Source organism: Rhodnius prolixus, unplaced genomic scaffold, assembly GCF_049639745.1.
Source record: "Rhodnius prolixus isolate KJV_2025 unplaced genomic scaffold, Rpr scaffold_18, whole genome shotgun sequence".
Lineage (NCBI taxonomy): Eukaryota > Metazoa > Arthropoda > Insecta > Hemiptera > Reduviidae > Rhodnius > Rhodnius prolixus.
In genome coordinates, this window is record NW_027411636.1 from 1,128,968 (window position 1) to 1,152,682 (window position 23,715).

At 37.3% G+C, this 23,715-nt stretch overlaps 2 protein-coding genes across 4 annotated transcripts in view; both read left to right on the forward strand.

Annotated features, from left to right (window-relative positions):
* Positions 1-23,320, forward strand: part of LOC141462110 (uncharacterized) — a 119,692-nt gene extending 96,372 nt beyond the window's left edge. For all 3 annotated transcript variants that reach the window (XM_074143697.1, XM_074143698.1, XM_074143699.1), the window contains exons 2-5: positions 4,143-4,191; positions 9,279-9,402; positions 17,574-17,677; positions 19,556-23,320. In XM_074143697.1, coding sequence (XP_073999798.1) covers positions 4,143-4,191; positions 9,279-9,402; positions 17,574-17,677; positions 19,556-20,122 — 844 coding nt within the window. In that variant the 3' untranslated portion in view covers positions 20,123-23,320. The remainder of the gene's footprint in view (positions 1-4,142; positions 4,192-9,278; positions 9,403-17,573; positions 17,678-19,555) is intronic.
* LOC141462183 (trypsin-3-like) lies at positions 2,037-4,054 on the forward strand. Its single transcript, XM_074143828.1, has one exon. The coding sequence runs from the start codon at positions 2,756-2,758 to the stop codon at positions 3,605-3,607; it is 852 nt and encodes a 283-aa protein (XP_073999929.1). The 5' UTR covers positions 2,037-2,755; the 3' UTR covers positions 3,608-4,054.
* Positions 23,321-23,715: the final 395 nt, after the last annotated feature.

Sequence of the window (23,715 nt, forward strand, 5' to 3'; positions counted from 1 at the left end):
ATATTTACCCACAACTACAAACTAATACAAACAGAGTGACATATCAACAAGTTGAATATAGAGTCAACAATAGTTCAGGTATCAACACTCTGTGTTGACATAACACATACCGGGAATAGCTCTGCGTGCTAACTCACTGCCAACTCGATCCGCACTTAATGTATCCACCATTAACGTGTTCTGCTAATAATTTTGTTTTATCTTTAAAGATGCTGAGGGCGTAAAAAGTTAATAAATAAAGAAAATCTGGTTTCAATATTTACAGGACCTTCTTTTGAACAGATTCACTGCAATAAGAGAACTTTTAAGGTGAAAACGTGGTAAGAATCCCAAAATAAAATCGAATTTCATGAAAAGAATCCCAGAGGTTTATTCCTGGAGTTGTCAATCTCTTGTGGAAGGGATAATCCCCAATATGAGAGCGCGATAGTTCCCTTATTTAGCCAAACTCTTTTGTGTTTAGGCCTACTTACAGCCGTAATCTTTCTCCTGGAATAAGCTACAAAATTCATCACTTTTTACTTAATGAACTCATCGTACAATTCAATGACGTATCACATATCCCATTTCTTCCTCAGCATTAGCTAAAAATGAAAATATTTTAAAAAGAAATTTCTGGCTTTTGTGTGAGTAGATAGTAAGCATAATTTAAGGAGAAGTGGAAGTGATTTTTTTGTCTTTAAACTCGGGATTATAGCGATCATTTTAATCCCTAAAAATATTCCCGATAAACCCACATATTATAGGGGAAACTAAAACTGCTCCTGGCTCTCAGAAGTAGCATTTCCCTGTTTGTCACATTTTCCGCGGGAAATTTATTTTAACGCGGACACTTTCCTTGGAGTGTTGTTTACTTGTACTAGTTTCAAAACTGCATAGTATTATTTTGTATTTTGATATTTAAAGTTGGGAACAAGTAAAAACTTCACCAATAGATTCTTAGGGTCTGCAATAAAAATGTAAGTGGTAAATTTTGATCTCATTCTTCTAAGTTGATGGAAGAATGCACCACTAGGTTGAGTGAACTATTGAGAGTTTGAGGTGCCGTTGAGTGTGTGGTAACTCAGGTAGATGTGGTACAGGTGTAGGGCCACAATAGACTGCACACGTGGTTTCTATGTAAAGAAACTTGTTTTTCAGTTCGACACCAGCGTTTGTTTCATAACATTCCTGGTGTGTATTCATCATTCATTCATTGCTTCTCTTCTTCATGCTCAGGAGTACTTGGTGAGCACGCGAGAGGCTCAACGATACAGTCACTGTCGTGAAGTTGGCGATAACGAACGATACAAAACTACAGTTGTTGTTTTGCTCAAACCGACACTATTATTATTATTTATATTTTTCCTGAACATGAACAATACCTCTCAGAGTGAAAAAAACGCTTTGTCCAAATTGTTGTGTGCTCTTGGTCGAGCGTAAGATGAAAAATTCGCAGCAAGATCCAATTTGATGACTGATTTTGATTCCACAATCGGACCTGGCAATAATCTGCTGAACAAAATCGGGAAGGGTGACTTTACTAAATCGATTTATCAGTTATTCGATGTTCCCTCGAACGATTTTTGTTTTGTTTTTCTTTAGCGGACACTTCTAGGCTACTTTTCCACCTGTTAAATATTAATAATTATTATATTAGAACCCATATTTTCATGATATCGTTTATAGTGTTCATAAATAATTTTAAAATAGACTATTTTCGTTACAAATTGTTAGTTTTAACAAAAAAAAATTATTTACGTAAACTGTGCTGTGGTAAGTCTCTAGATCAGATGTTGTTCTTCAGCTTATCCTGGAGATGAGTGGCCGGGCGCCATCTTAACTTCTTTATGATCACCAAAAACTTGACAACACGTTACCAATCTTACTACGAGTACATATAGTCTAGCTAGTTTTGATGGAATAGTTTAGAGTCCACGGAGAGCCGGTTGGGAAGGGAAATCCTGTGCAGATGCAGATAAGTGCATCGAAGAGTTGCATCACAAAGGAATCCACTCTAGCCATCTAGTTTTATTACCTTTAAAAGGTATAATAATAATAATAATAAAAAAACTGAGGTGTAACACTAACTAATGTCCCTGTAATAACTCCGTCTACAATAGTAATTACTGACAGAAGTAATAGAGATAGTAAAACTACTGCCAGTAGTTTTATTACAATGCAACTACTGCGCTGACAGCTTCATAGGAAAACAGTTCTGTCATTGTGACCTTACAATAACTGAGGGAAAGTAATGTTCTCTTGTTAACTGGTTACAAATTGTGACTTCGAGCAAGGGCAAATCCCAGAGTACACCTGGACTCGAGACCAACAACCAAAAAAATGGTGGAGTGACTCGCACGACTCCTTCTGACCTAAATACATGTAAACTTTGATAGATTTCCTGGAAACATGTTCTAAAAAGATATCTTGACACTTAAAAGATACCATTTGCGTAAAATCGCTAAAATCTACGAAAATCGATTTACTGATTGGGTTCCCCTGATTATCTGGTTTTCTTTAAATTAGGTAAACAATGGGTTACCGGGTTATTGGTGCCTATACTTCCGCTTTCTTCTGTAGCACCCCTAACTTCTAAAAAGAATTTAATTACACAAAGGTCATGTGCGTCTTCAAACCAGATTTCTTAATTATATGATGATAATGCTGTTTGAAAATAAACCAGAAAACACATGTTTAACAAAAAGGAAATGTGTTATATGTGTAACCAAGGTGATAGATTTGATTAGCCAACAGTGACTAAAGTCTATCAAGAATGTTCGGCGGTGAATTCGTGCCGTATAGTTTCAACTATTCGTTCGTGGTGATGGTGCTCACCTTCAACGGCACCCACTACAAGGTGTGTACGGGGTCCGTGTTCCACGACTTCCTTGTGATCACAGCCGCCCACTGTTTCCTGGAGAAAGATGTCGTCTATACCACGCACATCAGGATCCGAGTGCACGACAGCCAAAAACATTACCATGACTACCTAGTATCCAATCTGTTCATACATCCCCTATATCTGGAGAAAGTGGAAAACGATATTGCTATTGTAAAAACACAAACGGAAATTAAATCGCAACAATTAAGTTTATATTTTGATAAATATCTGCCAAAAGGGTACTTTGTCAACATGCAATGCGTCACACTCGGCTATGGACTTAACAAAAATGTGGCTCATCAGGATACAAAGAACATTATACTCACCAAAATCGACGACATGCGTGTCTTCAGCTTCCGTAGATGTCTGTACGTGGTGCATTTCTTCACGACGCGCATTCTCTGTGTGCCGATGTTGAACGGCCGAGGACCTTGTGTCGGTGATTCCGGTTCGGCGATCATCTGTGGTGGCCAGGCGATCGGCATCCTTTCCAGAGGCTACGTGCTCGGCAACGGTTGTCAGGCCGACCGGAAAGGAATCTTCATCTACGAAAGTCTGTACCGTCACAGAGTGTGGCTGAACAGAACTATCGCGCTGGCTCTCGAACCCACTTCCTTCCAGGTCGTCTCGAATGTCGCAACCAGACTTCCCAAGGATTACCTCCAATCTGAATTCTTAATCGTATTGTTTTTAAATAATATATTTTTACTTTTTATGTACACATGGTCATTTATTTTATCTTAATCTTCGGATAGTTTAACGGTATGTGGAACACCCAGGAAATGTGCCCTCCGAGGGCCAAGAATTGAAAGATATAAGTCGGCGATCCCCAAAGGGTGTAATTACCTAACTGTGCAGGTATTTAAATAAATTAAAAAATTTGGATGACGCATCTCCAACTTCACTAAATAGATAATACAGTTTTATTAAATACATTAAATGAATTTGAGCTTGAGAGTTATCGAAAATCAGATAAGGAAATGTATTTGCAGTACACTGGGATGGGCAAGTAGTCGAGGTGCGCGTTCTTTAGGCTGTGTGGTCTCAACCAGAGTTCCGATTTCCGGTTTTAGAGCTATTACCCAATATCTGCTCAAATCTTAGAAGAAATATTTGTAAAAAATCTTGAAACAAATGGGGTAATACTTTTTTTACTAAATAATTTACCTTTCAAATAATAATTGACGATATTACAAACTACTATATAAGGATTATTTGTGATAATAAGGTTATAGTTATTGCTATCATTACAATAATAATGCAATTATTTTTGTTTCAGGTCACCACTTGCACTGTCTGCCAAGTTATTCATTCTCATCTTAATGATGGTAAGTAGTCTTTGACTTCTTGTCTATATCTTGACATCCTTTCTCCATTTTGACTTCCGGGCTTCACTTTTTTTTGTCTATACCTTGGCTTTCTGTCTGTAGCTTGATTTCTAGCCGTTAACTTGACTTGCCTGGCTTGGGACCCGAAGCTTTCGAATCTGTAAGGGGCGCTCAAAAAATAGGAAGAAGCCTGCATGCTAGAGTATGACTGATTCAGACTTAAAAGTTTCTATAGATGGGATTTGGGAGACTTCATTTCCTCACCGACTTATATCTTTTAGTTGGTCAAAGGAGATTCAGGTGTCTGGACAGTTACCCTTCTCACAATGCATTACATTTTCACATTCTAAGATAACCCAAATGTTCTTAAAGAATATGTAGGGCACAATAGATCTGTGAAGGCTGCATTGCACCCCCAAAGAAAAAGAAGTAAAAATCTTGATAGCCACTGTCCCAGTGATGCCCAAGGTAACGCGCCGAGCTAGACTTTAGCGATTTCCACTCACCAAATCAAATGTAAGCTCACCCACAAAGTCCTCCCTTGAAATGCTGGATAACACCCTTAAAATATTCGGATTTCTTAAGATTTCTTGATTTCTCGGGTTCTTCAGGAATTCCTAGGAAGAGCACGGGTACCTGCAGTTAAGGATTCCCTGATGCCAATACACTGTGTCATTCCTACTTGGTAGCCGCCAAACAGTTTCGTTGGACATAAAAAGAGCTAATCCTTTGGTTCGAAGTTTTTTTCTATGAGAGTATTGATTTTAGAAGGGTTTCGAGGAGGGGATTTGCAGCCAGATGCGAACTTTCAAATTGGATAATGCGAGTTAGGGCCCTGTTTGCGTTAGCGACTGATTATTCGGTTTGACTCTAGTTTTACATCAGTGATCGTACACAATCTTTGCCAAAAGCAATCAAAATTGGCACAATTAATAAAATAGTTAATTTATTTTTTGACAGATGCAACTGTTAAATGTTGTTTTGACAAGTAGATCTAGTTTGTTTCTCTGCAGATGATGAAACTAAAGCAGCAACAGAATGGAGCCGAATAATAGAGATCTGATTGGTTTGAGGGTGACCCACTTAGTGTGGACAATATAAATAATGGGTTTATCTTCTGGGCGGGCCAGAGGGCAAAACGAATTGTGATTGGATCACTTTTGAACCTTCTCCCGTAATTTATGTTTATCTGCCTGTCTGTCAGTTTGCTTCTTGTGCTGCGAAGCGCTCTGGAAAGCGTAGATGGAGGCGATTTCCCCGAGGTCTGCGATCTGTTTAACGTTTTGTGATTTATCATTCGAGTAGTTTGAGTTTTATCGTGAGTTATGATTCCTCCTGATTCCCTAAAATGATGTACTCAGTTAAATAGTTTGCTATCTAGTAAGCATTGAGTTATTGTTTTTATTTTGAGTGGGATATTTGTGAGCGAGACATTTATATCGCAGGAAGAGGAGGAGCCAGGCACCGCGTACTCCCTTTCCAAAAAAATGTCATCAATCAAACAATGGAAGCCTCCCCTTAAAACAGAAAGAAGTATCTACAGGAGAGAACTGTCCGTACAAGTGGCGCGTCCCGGACCCGCCGATGGTGTACAAACATGGCTATCAATCAGGGTTGGATGACTAGACAAAGAGGAAAAGCCATTCCGCGCCAATCTAGGTAGCAGAGTGGTTGGCGCCCTACGAACAAACTTGAGTAGGGGTTGTTTTGGCGGGAGAACTTACAGTCACACTCTCTTTGTAGCCTGCCGCCCTCGTTGGGTCATTGCCCTATATACACACTACTTCATGTAGCCCCAGATCCCTCGCCACAGACATCCTGTGTAACATCTCTGTTTCAACTTCTCCACCCCCAAGACCACCACTGCCGCCCCATATCTCAAAACACCACTTTGTTGATATGTTTACTAGATACACGGCTGCTTTTAGATTTCTAGAGGTCGGCATCCTTCTATTTTGGGCTCGATGTTTCCATTGTTACTTTCGCTTCATCTTACTCCCTGCAAGCGGAAGTATTGCCATCATCATATTTTTGATATTGAGACTTGTGAAGCCGTCACCAAGTATGGTCTCTGATTACATCACTCAAAGACCGTTTGGTGCGATTTCTTGGGCATTTAATTGATTTATTGTTGAGCGAGTGAACCTGCATAATTGCAACATTCGCAGTTGGAGAGAGAGGAAGATGTGGATTGTCTCACTCCAGATTGTCTCCGTGCGAGCGCATAGCGTTCATACCTTCTCAAATTGAACATTTGTCGTGTAGCATTCCAGAATTATGACCGGGATTGGAGTTTTTAGCACTTCCCTAAAGAGATATCTTTGTTGCATTCTTAGTGCCCTCAAGTCTATCTGAATTGTCACGATTATCTCTCGAAGGCACTCCATGTAAACGTTGTCACGGGTGACCAAATATTTTCTGAATAGCCTCTTGCCACAAGTGTCGTTTACCTCTTCCCCGCCTGTTCACAAATACCTTACTTGAGTAGAGTGGGGATACAAAATAAATAAATTCGTTTGCACTGTAGATAAATTAGGAATTTATTATTTTATTTAGTGATGAACTTTGTTCCATTATTCCCACCTGTTAATCACTTAAACAGCTGATCTGGCGACTTGGTGTTACATTATTTGGGGGTGCACACTCACCAGACTTCCCTTCAACAGGTGACCAGTTCGTGAGAACTGCCTTCAAATGAATTAAACTCTAAAAATGATTCAATAAAATAAAAAAAAAGCTACAAATCTTTGAGTATATGCGAATTTTCAGGTAATCCTCTTGCAGCCGTTTTCCATGAAGTATTTTCCGGTTGGAAAATGTTCTTCTTATTTGAGAATGGCACAGAGATTGGCCCATAATTTAACAGGAAATTTTCTCAAATCAGAATAGTAGATCGATTGTAATCAACATCCTGTGTTTAAATAAAATCGCGATTTTTATCGATATCGAAAAAATCACAAAATTCTGAAAAGTCTATTGAGTCAATTGATACTTCCGGTTGATCTATTTCCGCCCCCCCCAAAAAAATGTATTAAATCAATTGTCGGCACTTAAATGAAGTGTCGTAATTTCCTTCAATTTTTACCTTTTAGAGTTGGGACGGACCAACGCACAATCCAGATCAGTTTGTAACAATTTCATTCTTATTAATTACTTATTATTTTTTCCAAACATAGAATCGTACACTCTACTAACACAGCCCTGTGGAGATATCCTCGGCCCCCTCGTAAAATAAATAAACTAATTTTTGAACAATCTATAATTATAATTTTTTCCTGAATAAAGAAACAAAACTATAAACTTGACATTATAACACAAACGAAACTAGAAATAGATAACTATTTTTTTTTTTAAAAAATATTTATTTTGAGGGCCACAAACCCAATTTTTATACTAACTAATATAATAATTAAGTAATCAAATTTGTATATATACATATATACATTTTTAATTTTGAATTTTGTTTATCTTTCGGCGAGTTGGGATAATTAGATAGCTTCAAGAGAGATTCCAGTGTTCGATGATTCCAAAAGAAATGAGATCTAATTTCAGTGGCTCACACTTGTGGCGTATATATATTTAATTTTTTCTAATTATAATGATGATGGTGTGATGAAGGCGCTCGCAGGATGATATGATTGTAGAGTATGATGATTGTAGAGCCACACCAAGAACCTTCAGCCGCACCTGTACTCTTCTTTCCACATCAGATTCTATTTAGTTTTAATTGCTGGGCTTGTCCATCTTTCCACGATTATACAGACCCTGGTCAGAAATAATTTTTTTTTTTTTAAAGAAGCAAAAAATCAACAAGCCGTCACCATATAAGTTTTGGGATTTACAGGACAAGATGTTAGAAGATCTCTGGTGCAGCAAGCTTGCTGAAGCGCAGGCGGCCTACAGCTCTATTATTAAGTTGATGTCGCAGAAGGGTGCCGATTACGCCACGTTGAGTACACGTGGAAAGCGGGTTCAACCCCAATCACAGACCATATAGTGAAGTAGTTACCACCTTTTTTGGAGCAGATCGTTCGCTTCCGGGATCAGATTCCAGGCTGATTTAACTTCTCCTTTCATTTTACTTTAATGGAGCTCACTTCTCCAGGACCAATGTAATAATCCAGATCCAAAGCATAACTGGGTAGCTCATATTATTGATCACTGGTTTTTACAATTTGTACACTTATAAAGTAATCGCCCATTTTTTTCAGGCGGGTCTTAACCTCCAACTACCAATTAGGTTTCAGAAGCTCATACTTTACTATAAACAATTTTTTCTAACAAATAAAAAGTTAGTCTTACGCGCGGGATTCGATCTAGGGATCTCCCAAACACCAAAACGACACTCTTGACCACTAGACCAACACCTGCCGCTCCTTGTTTACTTATAATTGAACTCATTAAAATTTTGTTTGAAGAATAGAACACGACTTTCTATTACTGCTCTTCTCAAGGTTCAACTCACAAATTCCCTTCAAACTTCTTGAATTATTTTTAATTCTTACTAACAATTGTATAATTTACATTACATTACACTGAAATGTAACCTTACAGGGGAAGGTTACTGCGCAAGAATTATCAACTTATGAATTTTTCTAGGAAAATTATAAAGAGCTATAACAAATCTATGGGTATTTTAATCTATGTATAAGGTTAAAGAAAAACCTAGAAGTTACTTTGGAGAAAGTAAACAATCGATTGAGTTTAGGAATTTTCGATAAACTCGATTTTAGCGATATATTTAACCTCCTTTAACACATAAATCCGTCATATAAGTCAGCTGTTTATTTAAATCATTTTTATTATTCCCAAATAATCTAGTTGTACGTTTTACAATTCAGGTTTTAAAAAATAGTTTTAGTTTCCAGTGAAGGCCGCCAAGGAACCCAAGACACGTCCCGACCAAATTCGAAATATAAAGGGATTAGCTACTAGCAGCTTTTTCATTAAAGAAATTCTTTGTACCCTCACACAAGCCGACCCTTTTGCTAAAAACATCTCCTTCGAATTTCGGCATCCTTCAAAGCGAGTATCTGTCCTTAAAAAGAACTTGTGTATGTATTTTACTTGGTTGATTTATGTTGCAGATTGTGTTCTGTGACGGCGCTCCTCTTAACCGCACGGTACGCCTCTACAGCGTTTGTGCAAACTCTTTCATGAAGGTGAACGCAACCGGGAACGTCAGAGCTGATAACGCCGAAGATGGATTTGGTATGTATTATTTCAACAACATATCTTTAAACTGATATCTATGTTATAAGCAGGACTCCGATGGGTAAAACCTCTCTAACCATTCTACTTACTCCAGATCTTTCATATCACAGATTACCACAGCATTCTCCATAAACACAATCATTTACACCCTCTCCTAGATCCTAGGAGTCCGTGTTGCAGCTTTGTTTGACACTAGTACTGCTGCCTATATCAGAGGTCCCACTGGACAGTTAGGATGAATTATTTCTGGAATTCAAAAATACTAGAAGCGAATAAAACTCTTTGAAATTCCTTTTTATAGTATTTCGTAACATCTCATTTTCTTAATCTCAAGAGCATCAGTTTCCAAATAAACCCATTTTAAAGGGAGCCAAAAGTATCAAAAAAGTAAAATGCAGTCCTCCAATCATAGCATTGAAAATTATATTTACTTTTATTATAAAATCATATGAAGAATGAAAATCCTTATAATTTAAACATCTTATATCTTCTTCTTCTTTGTCGTAAATGATGATGATTGGTCCGATAGTACCAGTTTTTATTATTATTATTATTTATTATTATTATTATTATTATTATTATTATTAGTGGTATTATTATTTTTTTAAAATGATTTAAGGCGCGTCAACATCTAAGGTTATTGGCACCCGGTGCTTTTTTCAGTGCACTGCCGGCCTCCGGACAGTGTTCTCTCGTTACAGACAACACTGTCCATCACCGGACAGTGAGCTGTAAGAAGCTCCTAGGAAGAGAAAATCTAAGGGTCAGCTGCTGGATTCGAACCCGGGACCTCCGCGTGGGAGTCCAGTATGCTAACCTCATAGCTAATCCCTTCCCTTATTATTATTATTGAGTAATGGTTTTTCGAGTTCTAATGATTAGGAAAGGAGATGCAGCGATTTCACCTCTTGTGTGTGCGAATATTTTTCGTTCTTAAGAAATATTGATTAAATATCATCCAGGTTTTCTCATTTTGATCAATGTTGGTTGGGTTTGTTAGGAATAGTTTTCTTATTAAAATAGTTTGGTTGGTATGAGTGTCCTGGGACGTCCCTTTGTGCTGTATGAAGATGTGATGGTGAAAACAGCATCCTCACTGGAAAAGGAAGTATTACAACATCTGAAGATAGAAATAAGAAAATAAATAATTTATTTGGAGATGCGGTGGACCGTGGAACTTCATTAGGAGAGAAGACCTCCACGTCCGTGTATATTTACAAATTGTACACAAATAGATTAGTTTAGATAAATCTATGTGAATGGAGTTGGATTAATAGAATGGACCGAGAGTTTGGTAAAGACAGTCCTGTCACTTCCCACATCTTGAGCGTTGTAGTCTTCTCTAGCCGGAGGAGGGACAAAGCTGGCCTTAATCACTGATGAATCGTCTGTGTGTTGTTAGCTGGAGGGTCTTCTAGGGTGACAATGATTGCTGGACAGGTCGCCTGGTGGATTGTGATAGAGTGGCTTCTACATCAACTTCACTTTGTCACCATCCTTCCCTCGCATTACCAGTGGCTGGACAATATCATTATCTCTTACGATCAAGTGGGCGTTTGCTTTCTGTTTGGGAGCTTTCCAGACTGATTTCTATTTAAGAATTTATTCCCATATTAATAGTTGGTTTGTTTGTGTTTTCTTTCTTTCTCTATTTTGTAATACTAGATAATTTAAAGATTTAAAAAGAATATATTTGTCTTCCGTGACATTGTCGGCCGTTGACGATATTCTACTGTCAACGTTTTTGTAAGCTCTTACAAGGTCCAAGTGCTGCTGACGGTCAGAGAAATCTGCTACTATTTTCTCTTCTTCACAAAGTTGCAACTTAAACATTTTCTTCATTTCCGCTTTCTAAGTTTGTAGCACCGTACATTATTATAAAATTATTCCAAAAAAAAGTATTGATCTTATTGAGCATCGAGTAAGTAATGTAAACGTCATGTTTGGCGGAAATGATTGAAGGTATTCCGGAAAGTGGAAAAGTGATGGACTTCCGGCTGAGGAAATCTCTTTAAACAGTGAATTTTGACGTCACAGTTAGTCCTGATGGCAAACAGTAGATTACAGCTGTGATGGTTCTTTAAGGATACCCTGGTCTTTGACTTAATCTTTTTCGGGAAAAGAATGTTGAAAAGTGATTAAAATGTCTTACCAAGATAAAAAGTGCCAGATCTGTCTACGAGTACGTCATGTAAGTCCGGAGATCTTAGAAACCGTTTTAGTGGGAAAAAGTGGAAAATCTATTGATGATGGCGGTGGTGGTCCAAGAATTTTTTGGGAATTCAGTATTTTCGCAACGCTCAGCGCTTCTTAGTGTCTGTAATGGGCAGTTTAGAGGGAAACCCACTCAATCGCTTAATCGAATTCTCCTGAAACTTTTTTTTTATTTTAAAAAGAAAATCCTGGGATTTTCAGTTAGAAAGGGCGTTACTTCCGTTTTTGGGAACTCACATGAAATAAAAAATAGGTTTAAATTCTTTGGAAAGTTCATACACATAATCATCCCCACACCTCTTTGGTAAGGTGGATTCTAAGGAGGATGTCCAGGATGTTTCTGAGGGTTTGATAATCTATTTCATTTCAGATAATAAAACACTTTTAAAGAAAGAAAAACTAAGTTTTATTGTAAACTCTAGAAAATGTTTTTTTTTTAAATAAATCACCGGAAGTGAGAGCGGAGAGATGAAGATAGTATTGGATGCTGCACGCGGGTCCGACAGCGTCTGTGCGCATTGATCACTCTTGGAAGCAATATCACGTGTCAGAGGTATCACATTGTCGGAGGCGCCTAGTCGTTCTTGCAACCAATCATGAATCTCTGCCAGCCTCCAGCAAGATCCAGTACACTCTGGAGCCTTGGCGGCTCTGTCGGACAGCCTTGGTCAGGCTCACGCGTTATTAACTTGTGATTTATTTATTGGCTGGTGTAAAGTGTTACAGTTGGGTAGTAATTTTCTAGCCAAAGAATGGACATGATTCCTGAAGAGGGGGGGGGATATCCAGTGCCACCAGAAGCGATCCATTACAAGACCATTAAGAATTCTCCAACGGCTACTAACCACATCATTGCAGCTTCCTTCCGCCCATCTTCTTCCATGGAAACTGAACTAACAATAACTTTAGGTCGTACATTATTTTTTTTTTTTATTTTTTTTAGAGTTTTTTAATTTGGTGGAACAAGTAGGCGTTTGTTCGGAGAGAGGCATCGCTCGCGGCCAACTCACAAAATACCTTCTGTCAGAACGTTGTTAACTTTCTTTCCTCTAGTCTTATTTCTTATATTTTATTGAATTTAATCAACTTTTATTTATTTTATTTTTATGTCTGCATTAATGAAGTGTCAATGAGTGAAGTGAAAACGTTGAATATCCGCTCCAGACCGATCCCTAGATACCCTAATCCCATGAAGAGAGTTAATCAAAGAGAGTAATGGCTGAAGATGCTGTTTCTTAGAGAGAGAGAGAGAGAGTGAGAGAGAGGAGGAAACATGAGCTTGGGTAGACCTCAGCAAACTTAACGAATTGGACAGAGATAAGACTGACATTCTAATGTGGGTGACTAGATATGTCGGCGAGTTGTGGAATAAGATGGAATTTTGGGGAGAGGCGCTGTAGGATCACAATCCTAGAGAGCGGATAACTGTAAGAGAAAGTCATCTGAGTTTTCATTATCCTGAAAATTGGTCCAGCATTGGTACTGCATTGGTCCTACATTGGCCCTGCTAACTTACCAATAGAGAATTGTGCCAAAAATTACTTATTTATCGTATAAAAAGAAAGATAAAGCGAGTTAAGAATCAAAAAAATGTGGCTGCGTCATGGACACGGCCGTGTGTTGTACGTGAATACGTTTACCGTAACGGGTTATATTTTTTATATAAAATATTCTTATTCATGTATTTAGGATGAAATCAAGGAAATAAATAATTACTGTGTTACAATATAACTTTATTAATTCTAGGTCTGTGATACGAAAAGTCTTTCTTTTGTTAGCTTCAATGAGCGCAGAAACCATAGACGATCACACACATCACACTTACGTCCCAATGGATTGTTGACAAACGTCGTAGTGAAACGTGCAATAGCTGCTGCCCAATGTGTCTTCATAATCGACGATCGAACACAAGCTATGCCTAAACAGTTCGTTCTCGATGTAGTAGCGATTTCATCATCCACTTGCATAATTTCAACCGCCCCAGCTGCAGATGTACTGACACCGTCGTTATCCGCTCGGCCGCATTCATTCTTTTACGTTCCCGACGGCACAGCTTGACTCGGTCATACGGTGTTTTATTATTACCATTCGATTGTTCTTGAGAAGCCCTTTCCAACCGTATACCGATCTCTGTATTTGGTTTTGGCTTTTCGACGCGTAAAGGCCGACATTATACATTTTTGATAATATTTTTTTATTCTAACACCTTATTATGTTCACTGTCACTATTTTACACTAATGTTTTATATACAATCGATAGATTGTGACGACAGCTGACGATTAAACTTAAACGAACATCGTAGCTTCTCCGAGTCAAAAGTTATACTAATTGCAAATCTCGATACGCAGCAAAATGATCTCAAAATGGCGGCGCTTCCCCTTCCACCACGCGCGATGCGTCACTGTCCTCGCTTATCGTAATGAATTCTTTGATCCTTTAGCTATTCAGGGGCCTAATTTAATTTTGGATGTAGACGATAGATTCGAAACTATAATGCCAAACTGTTAACGATTTTGTTATCATTAGGTTTTTTGGATTGCCTCCATATGATAGCAAATTTAAAGACGTATTCACGTCAAAAAAACTTTAAAACTTTAGCGTAAGTTTTTCTCACCTCCTCATGAAATGTTCAGACAGACAGACAGACAAAGCAGAAATATCGTTATCGCTGTGGAGGTCGGACTCATTGGTGTGATTAGCGCCAGCCGATTTGTTCCATTGCATTCGCTAATCTAGCGAACAGCACGTGTCGCCTAACCTGCACTTCTATAAACTTGCATAATTCTCCTCTCTGTTGGTATCAGTTCTCGATTTTATTTCTTTATTCCTGTTAGAAGAAAACTAACCTGAGGGACTCACCGCAGCTCTTTAGCGGAGCTCCCGGTTTTTAAGAAAATTTAATTACGTAAGAGGCGCTGAGAGGAATTCGTGTGAGTGTACACTCCCACTCGTTTTATAAAGAAAAAAGCGACTTAAAAGAAAAGAACTATTAATATTTTTAGTTTTTTTGAAAAGGAATGTAAAAAGGATTTAATGGTGATGATGACGGTGAATACCGGAAGCGATCAAGGAGACAAGAGTGCGGACTACATCCGCCACCTGCGCTCCCGGGAGAGCTCTATTGTTCTGTGGGAGAACTATAGCGCACTGCCGGTACTCCAGAGCGGCAGTAAAGGGACTCAGTACTCTGGCAGGGGGCAGAGTTACACCTGCATTCAGTACCCACACGCACCCGGGGCCGACTGTCTGTCTGTATGTGTAACGATCTCCATTTAGTTCTGTTTAGTTTGCTGGATGGCGCCTTGATCGTGTCCGCCTCTTTGTTGCGGTATGCAGAGCGGCTGGTATCACTTGCTTCCGCGGCAAGTACAACTGGGAATTAAGAGTGTGTCCTTATATTCGGGATGTTGTGTCTAGATCTGAGACGACTTAAAAAGATTTTATGTGATATAGTCGAAGACCAGGTTAACAAGGATTCCAATACGTTAAGGATCCAGTAGGGCTACATAGTCACTCGAATGCCTTTAAGAGCAGAACACAGAAGTAGAACAGGGTGGCAATTTTAGATGGGTTGTTGGGAAATTTCCTGTTTAAAGCTACCAACGCAACTACCGCCCTCTGGGCAGCTACATGAACTTCTCATCGCATAATCACTACCTCAAAGTTTCCAAAATTGTAGGAAAGTGAGGAAAAACCCTGCCTCTCTCTCAGAATCGAAAGGTCCTTAATCGAATTTTCTAGGGAAATAACTTCTCCTCGATTATTTTCTGTGGAAACTCAGAATCGGAAAATTTTCATGACTTTTCTTCTTCTTTCCATTTCCAAGAACTGTCATAAAATAAATTTTCCCAAATAAATAATAAATATAAGTTATTGAACACACATATTTTACATGTGCACCACAAGTTTCGAAACATTTCAGAGGAATCTCGAAATAGTGGAAAATGGATGTCGGAGTAAAGCGGCAGTTGGAAGAAAAAGTAGAACTTGGATGGACTTTTCTCTAACTTTGCGTTTCGAAAATGTTTGTTTTAGACCCACACACGAGCTGAAAACATATTTCTGTTTTCTACACTGTCAGTTTCAAAATTCTGACCTCGATTGGATACAGTACTTTAGCTAGTGGAATAATGATTGTCTCGCTCATCAGTATTTGGTTTGAAAAAAACGAATTGGGTAACAATAATTATTAGAAGTTAGGTCTTAAATTAGTTTAGAGTTGAGGAGTAAACAAGAAGTGGAGGAGGGTGAAGTCATGCTAGCTGTGGTAGACAGCCGACAGACCGTGGGAGCCCCTGACCTCTCTCACAAAGAGAGAGCTCCTGCAGGACAGCTACTGGGGCCAGGCGAGTAAGGGTTAAACGCAGGGACAGGGGAACAACTCGAAAATAAACTAAAACCATAGAGAAGCGTGCAATGTAAACAGAGCACATACCATGGCGTCTTATTTACCGAACCATTTAGGGCAGACTGAGGTCTGAGGACCTCCGCCGAAAAGGGTTCAACTCTAACCTACCTCAGATTGTACTCAGGTTTCTCCTTTGTTTACTTATTTGCAAACACGTCTGAGTAGTGAACGCTTTTTTACTAAGTAATTTTTGTAAAGCTTGCGATCTTTAAGGTCCAATGTTCTGAACAGAGCTTGAACGTTCGTTCACTCAGTTAAGTTCAAAGTTTGAGAGTCGCTCCACTCACACGACCTACGTCACACTTCTGTTCTCACAGTTTTAAGCGAGTATATTCTGAATATATTTTCAGCTAACTCTGAATTTTAGTATCATATCCCTCCTCTAGGAAATAATCTTGATGAAATCATTGCTCGAGAAATTAGCAAGATAGTTTAAAGAGTTTAGCTCGATTCGTTTTCGTGGTCCTGGGAAAAGAAGATGAAGAATGAAATTAGAAATTGGCGCTGCCATGTTGCAATTTTCTTTTAAGATGGTGAATGCTCGTTGCCTAAGTAATAGAACCATGTGATACATTGAAATGTATTACAAGAAAATACTTGCCCTCCTGTGGAAAAGCCTTTAATCGAATTTCCCCAGAACTATTTTCTGCTTCCAAAAGAAGAATTACAGCGAACAATTATTGTGCCAAGTTTAAAGGGAAATCGTTGCAGCAGTTTTTATTAAGATCTAAAAGGTGAAAAATCCATTTGCGGAATATCATGGACTGCTATTGGACTGAAAGAGTAAGAGAAAGGGAAACATCCCCTTCTACTTATTTAAATTTCAAATTGAGTTCAACCAGATTGTAAAATTCCTAGGAGATCTCACCTTAGACATTTCCGATCTCTAAGAAACAGGCGGAAGCCTGATGGCACTCAAGGAACCTTTAAAAGACACATATCCGGTGAACGCTCCATATCAACAATTTGAGGTGATCGCAGCACTCTCCCCTTACAGTAAGACAAAAGGAAGTAAATATAATCTCCTTTATGGCATCACTGATATAACCTGGCCGTAGTAAGGTTACTCAACATGCTACCACTGCCGGTGGTGAGAACAGTCTTACAGTTGTTAATTGGTTGGATTAGAATTGTCATATTTGGTGGTTAACACTCTCCGTCTATTTGATGGTCGCATTCCCCGACTTGCGGCCCCCGCTCAAACATCACAAAGCAAAGTAGAAATACTTTAAAGGAATCAAAGAAAAAGTGCCGAGGCAATTGTGTACCTTTTCACTTAATGTCAGCAGCTTAAGACGGCCTGTTGATTTTACCAGTTAGTAGCCGACGAGGCCTTCTTCCTCTTCTAGCCAGAGAGTTTTTGTTGTGACGTTGACACGCAGCTGAGAGAGCACCTCCCCTCAATCACCCTTATTGCTACACACCACTATTTCTTGTCACTCATGACGCAATCACGCATCGTCTTTTAACAATTCTTGTTTACAAGAAGTTATTCAATTCTGTTTCTTTCTAATTTTTCTTTTGTTTTGTTTTGTTTCCTAACAGATAATCTAACTTTTACGTCTTGGGATTTTGGAAACATGTCTATATACGCGCCATTATCCAAGAGATTTGTCTGCTTCAACGCCCAGTGGAAGCTGATTGGATCTGTGAGTAGACCATACTTTGTAAATATGTTAAACTAGAGAATAAGATAACCTGATATGATAAATACTGTCATAAGGTGACACAGTAGGAGGGAATTCTACCCAGTTACAGACAACTTCAATTTGGCAGCCAACAGTAACATCCAGTCTCAACAATTTGGGAATATATCTGATCTGAATACTGGCATGACTTTTCCCCTTGTAGTAACAGATCTCTTAAGGGATCCGACTGAATTGGCTACTCTACCCCCAAAATTCCCCTAGGACTCATTAATTTTCTTTGGAGAATCAGTAAAATAAAAGTTCTCGATCTATTTGTTCTCGTTGCTTCTTCACGATCGATTTCCGATGTTCGATGTTACCTTCAAATCAGTTTTATTATCTGCGAGGCATTTCTGCGAGTCAAAGATGAAGTTGGCTCTTTCTATTCTGTAACTGTATTCATGATAGAAATAGGTAATTTGGAAAATAAATACTAGTACTACCCATTGCCCATTGCAATGTTGAACTTGGACTAAAGCTGAGGGAAAATAACTAAAGCTATTAGTTGTGACATCAACATTAATCGGCCATAACTTTCTTTTAATAATACAACAAGTGGTCGCTAATAATTTTATGACACCAGCTCACTGATGGAAAGTAAATTATTACAAACATTCAAAATAAGGGTTATGCTGAGGTCTCAAGAGTGGTGGCTTGCCATCACAGGGCAAAGACAGACGAAGGAGTTCATCAAGGGCTATTCGCCAAAGCTAACTGCAGAATTAATCCTTCAAGGCCGTGGGGGCTTTAAGGATAATTGTAGGCCTATTAACTGGGCCACTGCAGGCTCAGAAAACACATGCATTGCATGTGGTCCTGGAGATGGCTAGCCTTTGTTGGTTCTGTCAGGAAGAAGAGGAGGAAACGGACACTGCACGTGTTGTGTCAGTGCGAGGGGCTTGTCCTAGCTAAGGATGTTTCTTCTCAGGGAGGAAAAACCAAGGCCTGAAAGCTTTACCCAGGAGCCACTCTCCAGAATTAAGAGTCTGATTAAACGGACGGGTCTGGAGGGCGATCTCTAGAGTAGTGGGAGCCACAATAGATCCAAAGGGGTCGCAGTGGCGTAGGCTTTAAAGGCCGCCCTATTAGAATCTTAATCTTAATGGTTATGCTGAACTAGCCTTGCCTATTTGTGCTGCATTTCGGTAGATAGTCTTTCATGAATCTCAGCATGCAGTAATCTGTTAAACTAAATACCTAAAATATCTGTTTATATTTTTTATAATATGTATTTACATGATTGAGTTTGTGTTTTTGTATTTACACTTGAAGTGTGAGACTGGCAGAATTTGTAACTTTAGCATTCTATCTAATGCATAGTTACTTTGTAAAAATCAACGTTATTCTACCATAAAATTACACAAAATGCCGGTTTTTATTTAGACTTGGTTTGTAATGGCTAGATTATTGCAGCGTTAGAATTGTCTTTATCTCCAAAAAAAATAATAATTTCAACAGTAGATAGATTAACGAACATTTTTTACATTATTTTATTGGTTATTTTTGCTACTATAACTTGGTCTAAAATCTTAAGTACTCTGTCGAAGGTTATGTTGTTTTCTTTGATTTGTAATTAAATTTTATATTCAAAATTTCGTTTTATTTTTATTTTGTTTTCTTTGTTCCATTTTGCCTTATTAAGATGGTAATCTGAAAACGTAAAATTCTTTTACTAATATCCATTGATATAAATTTAATCTAAAGACATTTTTATAAAGCAACTAGGTATCGAGCTGTTTTTTTGATTTTTGCATTGTGTTTATAATATTTATAAGGATCGATATTTAAGATCAAATTATTAATGACAACTTGTTTTTTTTCTGTTTTTTGTTTGTCCAGAGAATAGTTCGCCCAGATGGCCGTTGCAGTTTTGTTGAAGTATTTGACGAAGAGACACGATTCATACGAATTAGATCGTTAGTGAACGAACGTAAATACATTGGTTTCACCCGCAATGGCAAGCCAATCAAAAGGGCCGGACCACGTAACGAAAGATCACCATTGAAATGTTCAGAATTTACTAAAATCGATCGTAATTTTAATCCAAAAAAACATAACGAGCAAATCTCTGGCCGTGACTCTTCACCAAACATACCAATCGATGTGATACCATTGATTGGTGGCAATAATCACGACAATTACAATTATAACAATAATAATAATAATAATAATTTTAATAATAATATTAAAAATAATAATAATAGAAATCATCACCATCAAAATCATCACCATCATCACCACTTGAATAGCAACATCTACAATAGTAATAGCAATAATAAAGTTAGCCGAGGCAGTGCTGGCGTCGCTGTGGTCAAGTCGCGACGGGCTGGCAAAGCGCACCGCATCAGGCATCTGAAGAAGAAGCCCAGGTACTTTGCCAATTCTAGGCTTCCCACGCTCCCTTAAAGAAGGAAATTCTATTTCCACAAAATTTAAAGATATATAATGAATTTAATTTGTATTTATATTTTTGTAAATTATTATTTTAATTTTATTTCTATAACTGAAAATTTAAATAACTAAAACAAATTAAGAATTAGCCAAGTTTATTTGGTCTACCTGTAAATGTAATTTATGTTGCCTAAATAATTTAGTTGATTATTGTGATTGCCTCGCGATTTACTGCCCCATGTTTACCGCCATGTTTAGTTTTCGCGCCTTGTCTTTGTCCCCGCCAAATAAAAGATAAAACACGTTGTTGTGCCCCTTTTGCTGTCTGTGTCTATGTATATAAAATATAATAATAAGTTTTTTTTTTAAAAAAAAGGAGAGAATTCACTTTGTAATTTATTTGAACTGGAGAAGTGCTGCTGGACTTCTCTGGGATTATTTTGATGATGAGGGATCCAGTTAGAAAGGTCGATTCTTTTGGCCAAATTAGTTTGTTTCATTGGATTAGGGTGACTGTTGATATTTTTCTCGATGATCTTCGGCAGGAGCTAGCTAGGTGCTTTTTTTTTTGCATTAGCTTTTCACCATACAGCCAACTTCAAAGCTTATTCCTTCCCAGGATATTTGATCTTCACTATATAACTTCCTATCCACAAGTATATTTGTTAATCAAATCTTCAACAGGTTTCAGGAAGTAGACAGTATTAGAAAAGATGACGTCTTCGTATCTAAACGGCGCACTCAAATTTTTGTACAGCGAGATAAACAGCTCATCTCTTTCTTTCTTATAGAGTGGACCATTCCATGACGACATGTTTAAAATCTTCCTCCTCCTTACACTTTTCGCACAACGGTGTAGCTCGTTTACCGATTCGATGTAGGTACGACCCGCAGACTGCATGGTTCGCTCTCAAGCTGCTAATTGTAGTAACCAATATTTTGTTCATGCCTGTACCTCTAAACCAAGGTCCAGGTGCTTGCTTTGTCTTAAGAGACAATATGGGAGTCCGGAATTCAGTAGCTTGGAAGCCTGATCAATCCTCGGAGAAACCTTGAAGAATATGACTCATACCTGCAATGTCTCCAATATTTGGTGCTAGAAATGCAATTATTATAATATCAGTTATCAGAAATTAATCCCTTGAACTTATAAGTCCAAAAAAAAAAACTCAAAGAAATTGGTGAATCAGTTCTCAGAATCGGTTCCTATCGAGAACTTAATTCAAATCCATTGAATGCTTAGACTTACTTAACCCATAACCACGAAGTCCACAGTTTCCTTTGAGTTGTGATCAGTTTTACTGTGAGATTTAGATCTTTCTAGGCTCCTCAAGTACCACCATTGGAGAACCAAAAATTGTATTTATAAATAATGTACTGTTTATTTTAATATCAAAGATGCTACTTCTGGTGTTAAGCCGTCCTCGACGGTGGCTACATCTAGAGCCTTTTACCATTTAATGAGGAAACCAAATTCTGTCATTGTGACAACAGGTATACCAATCGCCCTCTCCCGTTAATTTCTCACTCTTAGTTGCATAGGAAGTTGACCAGCAGTTTGGTAGAAAGCAAATGAATTCCGGAAGCCCTGGTGTGTACATGAGTAGAGTAGTATCCCACCTTGCCGGAGATGTTCCTGCCACAGCCACCTTAAGAAAACCTTTCTAACTGGTTTCTCACTGAGCCATAAACACATTTCTTTATTTTATTTTTTTATTTTTTGTTATTCTACAAAACAAAATTATTTTAAAAGCGCAAATGAACTTGAGATTCATTTAAAAAATAAAATAAACTCACTGTGCTAATTATTAGAGAATGTTTTAATAAATATTGAGATTACTAAAAAGAAGAATACAGCTGTTGTAGACAATAAAATGTTTTCCTTTTTCTTTATTTTTAGTAATTCCGTTTTGATTTCGTGAAGCTTCCTGTAACTGAGAAACATGTCGCGGTGTATTTCCTTTTGGAACAAGTCTGGGCTGCCGTATATATTTTAAAACCAGATATATATATATATAACAATATGTGTGCGCTAATTGATGTAAATAGAAAATAAATATTTATATATATATACATTTTTATCGCCGATTCGTTTTTGTTTTTAAATAAATCTCGTAAATATATAAATAAATGTAATAAGTTTTACTTTACTAATTGTGTAACTTTTGTTTCTAAGAACTTAATTTTATTATTTACTTTATATGTGTGTAAGTATTTATTTAATAAAGAAAATATATATATATATATAAATAGATTCTATAAATAGAAATAAATAAGAAAACTTGAAATAGGAGATAAAAAAAACATTACTGTTGCGCGCCTATATTTGTGTACAATAATTGTTTGTATTATATAGTGGATAATTACAGTAATTAGATATGGATTATTGTATATTTAATTTTTGTATTAATTAGTGTTAGTTTACAAACCAGCCACCAATGTGTCGTATTGTAATTATAATTCTTAATTATTTCTTTGGTCGATGTACAAATTTATATTTTTGTATTTTATAATTTGTTTTTAAGTATTAATATTATTGATTGGAAATTGATCAATTGACAAGATGGCAGTGGTTTTACCGTCAAACCAATAGTTTAGGTTTTTTTTTGTTTTTTAAACATTCGCTGTGTAACACAAGTGAAAGGCAGTTATCCTCCATAGATGTTAATCGTCCAATGTTACCTCTGACGTAGGCGATTTAGAGGGAGGCTTAACTTCAGCTCTGATTACAGATTAGTAAAGGTTTACCATAATATTTAGCTCTAACTCTTCTTTTGATTGGGAAGTGGTTACAAAAAGGTTGGGTCATTTGAGTAAAAATTCCGTTTTCTTAACCGTTTAGATGTTTCAGATTTTTTTTTAGTAAATACTCAAATTGAGAGACCATTTCATGCAATTGAGTATTTTTGCTCATATCACTTACAACTGCCTCACACTTATGGTGCCATTCAAAATATCATTTTTGTATTATTTTTTTAAAATTAATTTAATTTACAGTATTTACTTCATTTTGTACAGAATTTTGTTGTTTTTTGTGTTTTTCTTAAGGAAAGCAAAATAGTATGTTAAAGAGACTAAAAACTATAAATAGCTACCTTCAAGATAAAGCGATGTATCTCTGGCTAAAATGTATTAACAACAACAGTATTATAGCAACTTATTGAGAATAAAAACAAAGATATGAATAAATAAATAAATAAATATTATAATGATGATTGGTTGAATCCTGTACACAATAAAATAAGTAGAAAATTGGTAAAATGGTAAGATATAATTTGTATTGGCCTAACCGAAGTAAATAATACGTCAGCTGGGTTCCAAAAATGGGATTTTTTTTTTTAGGGGGGCGCCAAAATTTAACACAGAACGAAAGTTTAACTTTCCAACCAAACTAGCAAGGGCATATGCACTTCGGAAGTCAGCTGTCATATTATATTTTTTAAGAAGACAAGTACAAATTGTGTTATTTATGTGACCATGTGTTTTTTAAGAGGAGGATTATTGTAACAATCAATTTCATCAGGGCATCATGTCGAGATGGCAAGCAAGAGTGTACACACAAAGTAACAGCCGCGACATCAATCGGTTATGTAATTAATTTTTATTTA

Excerpts from the sequence above, each read along its gene's own strand:
- LOC141462183 (XM_074143828.1), top strand. The coding sequence starts at position 2,756 with ATGTTCGGCGGTGAATTCGTGCCGTATAGTTTCAACTATTCGTTCGTG.